At 31.8% G+C, this 11,135-nt stretch overlaps 2 protein-coding genes across 6 annotated transcripts; one reads left to right on the forward strand and one right to left on the reverse strand.

The window, feature by feature from the left end:
- Positions 1-635: 635 nt before the first annotated feature.
- Positions 636-6,724, reverse strand: Zmynd8 (Zinc finger MYND-type containing 8). Its single transcript, XM_076904244.1, has 8 exons — positions 6,518-6,724; positions 5,396-5,861; positions 4,974-5,295; positions 4,713-4,893; positions 3,154-4,566; positions 1,759-2,343; positions 1,371-1,663; positions 636-830 (listed from the first exon to the last, which is right to left on the reverse strand). Exons 2-8 carry the CDS (start codon positions 5,821-5,823, stop codon positions 708-710), a joined length of 3,345 nt encoding a protein of 1,114 aa, XP_076760359.1. The 5' UTR covers positions 5,824-5,861; positions 6,518-6,724; the 3' UTR covers positions 636-707.
- On the forward strand, positions 6,713-10,470 carry LOC143428942 (myotubularin-related protein 9). 5 transcript variants are annotated; one of them, XM_076904232.1, is made up of 8 exons: positions 7,701-7,755; positions 8,074-8,174; positions 8,272-8,437; positions 8,537-8,829; positions 8,919-9,022; positions 9,087-9,391; positions 9,510-9,833; positions 9,915-10,470. In XM_076904232.1, the coding sequence occupies exons 1-8, from the start codon at positions 7,716-7,718 to the stop codon at positions 10,304-10,306; spliced, it is 1,725 nt and encodes a 574-aa protein (XP_076760347.1). In that variant the 5' UTR covers positions 7,701-7,715; the 3' UTR covers positions 10,307-10,470. The 5 variants fall into 5 exon arrangements, with proteins under 5 accessions (XP_076760351.1, XP_076760347.1, XP_076760349.1 ...); XM_076904234.1 differs by lacking the exon at positions 7,701-7,755 and having other exon boundaries at positions 7,871-8,174; positions 9,087-9,183; positions 9,277-9,391; XM_076904236.1 differs by lacking the exons at positions 7,701-7,755; positions 8,272-8,437 and adding an exon at positions 6,713-6,761 and having other exon boundaries at positions 8,568-8,829.
- The last annotated feature ends 665 nt before the right edge of the window (positions 10,471-11,135 follow it).

The following is an 11,135-nucleotide window of genomic DNA, read 5'->3' on the forward strand; positions in this document are numbered from 1 at the left end:
ATAATAAGCAAAATAATTATTCAAATCATTTTTTAATTCGTTGATATAAAACATGTTACACATAAAACCTTCATGGAAAAGAGAAAACTACTTTGATGAATAGCTTTTTGAAAGATGATGGTATAGAGTACGCATAAAAATCAATTTGTTTCTTCAAATAGGATAATACATATTGAGTGTATTAATTTCGATGCATTCCGTAATTTCCTAGGAAAGTATTAAATTATTTAAGTTGAACACTATTAAAAAATACAGATACTTTGATTCCAATATTATTAAGGGATAAGAATTCTAGTATGCTTATGGTTATTTAAATGACAGGGATAATGGATTTCTTTTTGTACAAAATGATAAAATTTTTTACACAAAATGAACATAAATTATAACAATAATATGTACTTAATACTATAAATGTGTATAGTGATAGCTACATAGAACCTAATAAATGTTTCTTTCACATTAGGTCATTAAAAAAATGATTACATTTTAGACAGACATAATACTCATTTATAAATTTCAATTTATAATGTATGTTTCTTTTTAATATTTATTCTCTAGTTTTTCGATTTTTCTTTTTCTCTTTTTTTCACTCTGTTAAATTACACATCGCATACGCTCGTTAAATACAAGACATCGAATTAAATTGATATTTTTATTTTTTCAATATTAAAAACATTTCCAATAGTCCATATATACCTATGTACACATTAAGATGTATTTTCTTCGGTCTTAGAGCAAGACAGTAACAGAGATGTAGATATCTTGTTAAGTTTAGCATGAGATAATTCATATATCCTATCAGCAGGATTCTTTACTTTGATGTAATGGTTCTGAAAAATATAGAGAAATTTATTGTAACTTTGTGCTTTTATGATTAAAAATTAAGTTCAATAAAAACATAATTGTAAATTTTCCTATTGCTTAAAGTATTGATGTAACCAACGATGAAACCAAGATAGCATGAAGGGTCCAAAAGCATATTCAGTGTAAGTTAAAAATACGGTATATAATCAACTAATATACATAAAATAATATTGGTTGTTTTTATATAAAGTAATTGTTGCAGCAGGTATTATTCCAGAAGTACACATTCTTTATTTTGTTTTATTTGCATTTTTACAATACAAAAAAATTGATGTATAAAGTACTATTTTGTTCTAACGCTGTAACAATAACACTTATGTAAAAACATAAATCGCGATTAGCCATGGAATAAGACACACGAGGATATTGTTAAAAAACTTAGAGAATAATTATCTATAATTTATTAAACTTATAGTTTCAGTTTCAGAGATCTACACCAATGTGCTCTAGGCCCTCCACATGCTTGACGTTGCATGCTGTGTATTTATCATAAGTCTGGGCATCACCTGCTGTAGATTTGAATTTGTAGAGGAATTGGTAACAATAGTAGTGAATGACGGTTTCTGCGCGCAAGTTCTCATATGCATTGGCCAATGTGATTGCTGACAAGGATAATCACAATATGCAGTATTCCAACAACAATAAAATAATGCTTCTCTGCCACACATTGCACACCACTGTTTGCGTTTGATTTCTTCGATACATCTTAGCTTCTCTTCTTCGACTTCTCTACGTGTTTCTTCGATAGCACGTAATCGTTCAGCTTCAAAACTTGTTTTCACTTCTCGTAATATCCTGTCTGAAACGAAAAATAATTACAAAATGTATATATAAACAATTTTTCTCTTCCTTCATAATCGGATATATATAAAAATATAATTATATGTAGTATACCAGTATTGTGTTTCAACTCGGCTAATTGCTGTTCATGTTGCCACCTCATACGTTCTATTTGTAATCTTAAGAAATGAACTGTTGCCTGATGATTTTCGGATACAGTACCACTTTTACCATTTTCATTCTCCTGCGCAGCTTCTTTGTATGCTTCTTCCATTAGTTTAGCCATTTTTCTGGCTAAATCTTGAGCACCATAATACAAACGAGCACTAACAGGTCCTGCTTCTGGTGGTATCATTTGATATTCGACATAATTTTCAGCTTTATTAACAGGTATATTAATAATAGAGTCTATTGAACTGGACAGTGTATTCATTGACGAACGCGGAGCATGTTGCAAACAATTACGATTTTTATTAGAAAATGATTTTCTGGCCTTGCTTTCTTTTGTCTGTTGATGCAATGCCTGTGACGAGTCCTTTAAGCTCGGTTTAATTTCAACAGACACGTCGTTTCTTTTTTCATTCTTGACAATTAAATCATCGGTTGATTTTTTTACCGCATTACGTGTATCATCGTTTACAACAAAAAGTAGCGTTAGGGATTGATCTTTAACATTTTTTTTATGAATATTAACACTACTATCGTCATCAGCATTAGCAACGCCATCGTCATCGTCATCGTCATCGGCATCAGCATCGGCATCACCATCGGCATCAACATCAACATCAGCATCAGCATCGGCATCGGCATCGGCATCAACATCAGCATCAGCATCGGTGTTGGCATCGGCATCGGCATCAGTGTTGGCATCGGCATCGGCATCGGATTCGGCATCGGCATCACCATCACCATCACCATCACCATCACCGTCACCGTCACCATCACCGTCACCATCACCGTCACCATCACCGTCACCGTCACCATCACCATCACCATCACCATCGGCATCTGCATCTGCATTTGTATCTACATTTGCATCGGCGTCGGCATCATCATTGGTAGCAGCACCGGTACCGGCACCGGCCTCGACATCGGTATCGGCATCGACATCGACACCAGCATCAACACTAGTATCAGCATTTACATCTCCATCTGCATCAGTATCGGCATTAAGATCGGGATCCGGATCGGGATCGGGCTCGGGAGAGACATCGACACTGGCACTGGCATCGGCATTAGTATCGGTATCGGCATCGATATCAGTATCTACATCAGCATCACCATCAACATTAGCATCGACGTTGACATTGGTATTAACATCGATATCGGCATCGGCATTGGCATCGACATTGATATTGACATTGACATTGGCATCAGTGTTGGCATCAGTGTCGGCATCAGCATCGGCATCGGCATCAGCATCGGCATCGGCATCAGCATCGGCATCGGCATCGGCATCAGTATCAGTATCAGCACCGACACCGGCACCGGCATCGGCACCAGTACTGGCATCGGTATCGATATCGACTGGCATCTTATGGGTAGGCATTAAAACAGCTGATATTAAATTATTATTTCTACAGTTTTCAGAATTATCTTTCAATGATATTGAATTGTCCTGTTGTTTAGCTGAAATTGTTGATTCTATCATATTTGTTTTTTTAGTTTGTTCAGTTGTGATAGAGTTTAAAGCTTTTTCAGCTTTCATTTTATCGACTATTCTGGTTTTTGGTTTATAAACTTTTAACGTGCTTTTAGTGTTTTTAAAATTGTTCCTCTGCAAATTTAATGCATTTTGGCTAGTATCTTCTTTATTAATATTCGCTTTAAAAAGACATTCCCTTTTAGATGTTGGAACATCATTTACCGTATTCTTTTTTGGAAACGTTACTATATTTTGCTTTGATAAATTCCCAACAGATTTTATATTAGCGTTCACTACATTTTTAGGTTTGTTATTTTGTTTCGACATTACTTTATTTTGTTTGTTCACCTCGTGCTGTTTCACTGCATTACTATTTTCACTATTTTTGTTACTCGTATTACTTTTACTTGTACTTGGTTTCATATCTTCTTCCATCTGCAGCTTGGAGTTCACCGATACATTTCCATCAATTTGTGTATACTCTTTACTTTGATTTTCCGTTGATTCATTTGAATTACCACTTGTAACTGCGACTGAATTGGCTTTTAGAAGAGCTTTATCACTTTCTTGTATTATTTCAAATGATTTCTTTTCAATTTTAATCCGCTTAGCAGTTGAGTTAAATTCATTTGATACTTTATTTTCAGTGTCAGAATTTTCCGTTTTCTCTGAATCACTTTGTAAATTTGTTTTAGCATTGAACCGTTTTTTGAAAAATGTTGCCTTCTTTGATGTAAGGAGCTGTGCAGGTACACAGTTGTTAGACTGAATAGGATCATAATTTGGTAACATTAGTTTTATTTGCATTGGATCATGCGGATTGTATTGTACTCTAGGAGGGGCGAATTTAAATTGACCAAAGACAAGCTCAAGTTTTCGACAATGGCGAGTAATTTCTCTAACGCACTCTTCCATATCTAGCTTCCTCTTTCGTGGTAATGGAACAGGTGGATCTTCCGAGTATAAGTATAAATCTCGTGGTGAAACCCATGCTCGATCGTGTTCACCAAAAAAACGCACATCTACAAACCCTTGAGAATTTATTCGAGGCATAGCTTTTGCTGGCCAAAATGGAAAGCCCTTCAATTTAGCCCATACAAGTGGATGAGGTCGACGACATGGTTCGATAAACCACGCTGGCTGCGGTCTCGGTAAGTTTCTACCATGAGCATAACAATCGGGGCATGCTTCAATTTCTGATACCTCCTGACGTGCTAATTTAATAATCTGCTTTGCAGCATTTGTTAATTTAGATGTATCAGTGTATACACCTCCACCTGCATAATTTAAATGCTATATCAGTAAATAATCTTATAATTTTCTGTTAATTTAATTCCTTATACGAGGAAAAAAGTCTTCAGAGACTTGCTTCATTGGTTAAGAGATCAATAACATATTTATAACATATTTACTATACACGTACATGTATTAAATACAATACAATTATGTTGTATCCATTTAGCATCTGCCATGAATGCGTCCGTACTACCATATAGCTTTGCCCGAACATTCGATTCCAGAAGACTCAAATCCATTGGTTTTACCACATATTCTAAGTAATTTGGAGCTTCAGAAAGTTCGACTGGTTTCCAAAATGGTTCTGACTATGATCAGAATACTTCAATTTGATTTTACTGGAATGATATTAAACAAACAAAAGCACAAATATAAAATTAATACATACACCAGGATGTTCTCTGATCCTCGCAACAACATGTTTCAATAATAAGCATAACTGATCAATGGATAATTGTGCCATAGCTGTAGAACGTGTTTCTGCATTTTCGGCACGCAAAATTGCTGCACACTCTCCACAGATCCAATTTTGAATAGTTGATTGTTGCATTCCTATACACTTTCGATGCCATGATCTAGGACATGCGCTACAATGCGCTTCTACAGATTCTTTGTGACACCGCCAACAAAATCTATCATTTGTAGTTTTCTTCTTTCTTTTACTTCTTGAACTAGTTTCCTCTAAAAGTACATCTGGTACTTCTTGAGTACTAAAGAAAAGTAATTTCTTAATCCATTATTTTATACAAATAATATACTATTAATGTTACTAACAAAATTTAGACTTTTAGATAATATACAAACACTTACATATAACTCCGTCTTGTCCTTTTTAGATTATTTTCACTTTTAACTACAGTTTCTCTTACATTTTCATTCTTACTCGTCTTTAAATCATTCTCAGAAGCAGAAGGAATTACCTCTGAATTTCCTGCATTCTGTATACATTCTGTTTTATTTATACTACATTTTACTTCTTTCTTATTGTCTACAATAATTACATCCTCCTCATCTTTATTTTTATTTTGATCACAATTTATAATGTCTGGTGCATCTTTAATGTTATCTTTCACATTTGTATTAGCAATTTTACACTTTCTCTTATTAATGGTATCAGTAGAATTCTGTTCTTCCTCAGCACTTATTAACTGTTCATTTTCTTTTTTTAATTCAGATGTTAATGAATTTTCCGGCTGTGACAAATTCACAAAATTCTTCTGAGTCTCTGCTGATGTCATTTTGACTCATTGCATGTACTTGGTTGAATGCATGTTTCCTTAAATTTGATAGTAAGAAAAACATAATTGAATATCTATTAAAAATGTGCAAAATTATTTGTATATTAAAAATTACAATATTTTTTAGTTAAAGTAGAAAGTATAAATAACTACATGAGTTCCAGCTGTTCACTTCAACTGAACAATGATATTAAGTTAGAATATGGAATAAAAATATGATTAATAAATAAGTTGAAGACGAAATAAATAGTTCTAAGAAAAAATGAACTAAGAATCTTTCAAAAGCCTTTTCAGAATTTAAGTATACACACATATGTACACATTAGAATATTTTACTTATTTTGTAACTTAAAATTAACAGCGGATTATTCACAACATTTTTTTCCTTCTATTTGAGTTTACATTGTATATTTTATGTTCGTTATAATATGAATTGCATACAACTAACGCATTGTAATTAATTTACTAAACAATTTATAAGTGTGCAAGAGAGCAACAAATGTTGTTCCAACAGTATTATTGCATTACATTGATTAATAATAGTATGGGAAACATACGTATATGTATCATATGTATGTGATTCCAAAAAATTACAGAGGCTTTTTAAGCTATATCCACACACTAAGCGCGCGCGCACGCACACACACACGCACAAACAACACACTATAATCTGAAACACAAACAAAATAATTACCATTTATAGAATTTGTACACGAGAACAAGGATATAGATGACAAATATATTTTGAATGACTCTTTTAACTTCCAAAATATACTCAACGATTCAAGTAAGTCACTTTCGATACAAATTCCAAACATGGATAAGAGGAACGTACATACGTATCATTTACTAACACAACAGACATTGCATCAAAAGCACGAACATTCCTTCCCCTTCCAACGTAGCAGGCTTTTTATCACCAGTGTCTCCATCGTTCGGTAATACCTGTAGTTAATTAGAAAAAATTATGTAATTTTTAAAGCGTGTACTTTTATACATTACATAGGCTATTTTATTATAAACAGCACTCATCGATTCTTTTTTCTCTTTTTTTTCGTTTGTGCAATATTACAAATCAATAATACGTATATGTAAATAAACCATTACATACCTAGGCATATGTACGAACTTCATTGTACATTTATTATATTACATTTAGATATCTGCATATGTTCATTTATTAAAATTCTTTTAATTATTAAATATTATACATATATTTATTTATTTATTTATTTGCTTGTTTAACACAATATTTATTTCGCATAGAAATAATATCCTTTGGCCCTTTTTTTATTAGAAAATTACATTTTACAATACATTTATATGTAGAAGATAAAAATAAAATGTTTTTTGTTTTACGTAATTGCATGCGAATCGTTAATTATTCATCTTAATCTTAATAACATTACAGTTCTTTGATTATTACTAAACCGATAATCTCTCATGGATGTGAGACTTCGATTCGTGTTGTCAATTTGTCAATTTTCTGACTAATAACATCGAAACATTCTTAACGCATTTTGTATTTCCAAGATATATTAACAGTAGTGTAAACCGACAATGTTTTAAAACCGTTTAATATTTAATCACATTATATATCCGCTTGACTACACTGAATAAATAATAATTATCAAAATTTAATATGTTCTTTCATTATTTGTAGGTTATACGAAGATATGTCCACGTGCTTCCCTCTATCGGTTTTATTACAGAATTACTACAAGAAATAGGAAGCAGCGATGCTATTTAAAGTCATCTAGATACTCACTGCGACACTCTTGGGCACAATTTTTTTAATTTCTATACTTTGTACGACACTAACTGACTCACGAAAAAGATATCACTAGATAACGCTAGTTTCCATTGGTTGACTGTGGATCTGTGGTTAGGTAATGTTGCACGAAACGTTAAGAGTCCAAGAAACTGTCATAAGTACTTACATTAATGTAATCACGTAGAATATAGATACTTTTTATAAAATCTAGTCGAGATGTGAAATATTTCTTACTGAATCTAAACATCTGTAATTAAACCTGCATTTATATAATTTTTACTCTACGATAATAATTTGATGGTGATGATATCACATAAGATTATTGCTCTCAATTATGTGTATAAAATTGTCAACACAAATAACATTCTTCTTTCTTAAATTATTGATAATTAATATCGGCAGTGTTTAATTGAAACATATAATGGAACTTGGAGACTTAATATTAATTCCAAAACTTGACAATGTAGCATTAATAGATAAAAGTGATGGAAATAATAAAAGCATAGATGGAACGTTGTGCATTAGTAGTCATCACCTTCTTTGGTCTTCTCGGCAAGGCGATGGACAAGAATTTTGGGTATAAATTACAGAGAAAATTATTTTATGATTGAATAACAACTTTTACGCTAGTTTTAATAATTTTGTATATTGTATTCTCTTTCAATGTTTTCTAGTTATTGTATCGAAATATTGATCTTATAGAAAAAAAATTAAATACTCCAAATCCAGGTGGTAGTATCATATTAAAATGTAAAGATTTTCGTATACTTCAATTAGATATTAATTCAACAGATGATTTAACAAACGTTGTTCTATCTATAGAGAAGTTAACATCACAAGGTGAAGCATATAAATTTATTTTCACATACATAAAACTTCATTCATTATAACATGTCTAATGTTAATTCTCACTACTTTTCTTTTTTCTATTTCCCATAGAGCAAACTTTACAGTATCCCTTTTTTAATAGACCACAAGTGACCAACAATGTTATGGTACCGATAGAAGACGGATGGACTGCATTTACTCCGGTATCTGAATGGTCCAGATTATTGACTGCACATGCAGATGAATGGCGTATCAGTTATTTAAATAGAGATTACAAAGTTTGCAATTCTTATCCTTCTGTTCTTATAGTACCACGTCATATAGAAGATAAAGTTATAATTTCATCTGCCAATTTTAGAGATGGCGGAAGATTCCCTGTTTTATGTTATAGGCATGAAGGAGGGGTATGAATTTTATATTGTATAAAACAATAAGGCAACGTTATTAGTATATATAATGTTTAAGAAGTTGTTAATCATTTAACATATTACAGAGTATTTTGTTAAGAAGCAGTCAACCAATGTGTGGTACTAATGGTAGAAGGTGTAAAGAAGATGAGAGATTGCTAAATGCAGTGTTAGGACCAGGGACCCGTGGGTAAATAGGATCTCTTTTTTCTTTTCTATGTAACTGATATTAATAATGAGAAGTTTGTCAACAGTTATATAATAGATACAAGATCCATTAATCAAGCTCAAAATGCCAGAGCTAAGGGTGGTGGTACAGAAATGGATGCTGCTTATCCACAGTGGCGGAAAGTACATAAAACAATTCCACGACCACACGATTTAGCAGATAGCTTTTTTAAACTAATCGAAGCCTGTAATGATATAACGTGTTCTACTTCTCAGTGGATCTCGAGGCTCGATAATGGTGGATGGTTATCCGCTGTACAAAGTGCTTTAAATGCTGCTTGTGTAACTGCTCAGTGTCTTCATCAGGAAGTCGCAGCTGTATTAGTTCATGGTATGTATTATATGATCTATACACCTATACAATGAGATTGATTAAATACAGAATTTGCAGTTATATTAATTACAGTATCAGTAAAGAAATATCTAAGAACATTATGGTTTTTGAACAGGAAGTACTGGGAGAGATTCAACTTTAGTGGTAACCAGTTTAGCACAGGTAATATTAAATCCTGACTGCAGAACAGTACGTGGCCTTCAAGCTTTAATTGAACGCGAATGGATACAGGCTGGCCATCAATTTTTTAGTCGTACACGACATGGACCATATTATCCATCAAATTCACAAAGTTCAACACATGCCCCGACATTTCTTCTATTCCTCGATTGTCTGTATCAACTACATTATCAATTCCAATTTAGCTTCGAATATACAGTAGAACTGTTGATTGAATTGTACAATCACGCATATTGTTCCAACTATGGAACGTTTTTAGGTATTTTTCACATAACAGTATTACTTTTCCTTCAATAATTACAAGACATTTTAAATAAATATTCATACAAAATGATTTCAGGTGATTCAGAAGCAGAAGGAGTTAGACTTCAATTATCCGAACGAACATGTAGCTTATGGTCATATATAAATCAACCAGAAATATTAGAGAAATGGTTAAACCCTTTGTATGAACCAAATTCAGGAGTTATTTGGCCCAGTGTTGCACCGATTAGTATCCAGTTATGGAAAGAACTTTATCTTGCTCATACAAGTGTTGCTCCATGGAATGGTTTACTTTCATCTATAACACAAGCCAAACAAAATTATGTAGCGGTACGGAAAGTTGCTGGTCAATTGCAAATTCAGATCAAACGTACGATAGAAGAAATGCGCTCAAATCCTGATATATCTTATGAAGAAGAGAATCAAGACGAGCATACCTGTATAGCACAATTAAGCTTAGAATCATGAAATATCGGATATGGTAGATTATAGAAATCTCAAAAAGAAAACAAAATGGTATAGTGTCTGTCTGTCTTTATTTATGATATAATGTCAACATGTAAAAATTTGTTTACCAAAAATGCATCACAATATTAAAAGTATTTGTTAACATTAAATGTCTTTTAAATATTTTTAAGTGCTAAAAATAATTTTTATAGCAATACAATAAGGCAAATATATGATAATATCCATAAATATCAATACATATATCATGTATTCATACAATTATTTATATATTATACTACTTATGTTTAAATATAGTTTATCATGTATTTAGTATAAGTATTTATTTACAAAATCATATAAAATATATAATTTTAGGCAAAATAATATATACTCACTATAGATATAAATAATAAATAATTGAGACATGCAATGAAAAAAACAATGAAATTATATAAATATTATATATGTACAAGGCATTTGAACAAAAAAGTACGAAACTGGAGTATAATAAATATTATATTAAAAGTAAGTATTAATGAAAATTTAATATTTCCTTATAATATTATTATTATTATTATTATTATTCCCCTATTCAAGAGTAAAAATAAACTATACGTATGAGTAAATAAGATATGTAAATTTTTACTGTTACTTATATTAGATAGACGAAGAAAGATTGAAGAAATGTGAGAGGAAAAATGAAAAGCGAAAAGAGAGGGCGAGATTTAAGGACAATATGATTATTCTTGGTAATGAAAAAAATCATTGGAGGGGATACACGGCAGATGTTCGTCAATAAAAGAAGCTAACCGAATTCTACAATTGGTACAAAATTCGAAAATATTTATGT

Source organism: Xylocopa sonorina, chromosome 11, assembly GCF_050948175.1.
Source record: "Xylocopa sonorina isolate GNS202 chromosome 11, iyXylSono1_principal, whole genome shotgun sequence".
NCBI lineage: Eukaryota > Metazoa > Arthropoda > Insecta > Hymenoptera > Apidae > Xylocopa > Xylocopa sonorina.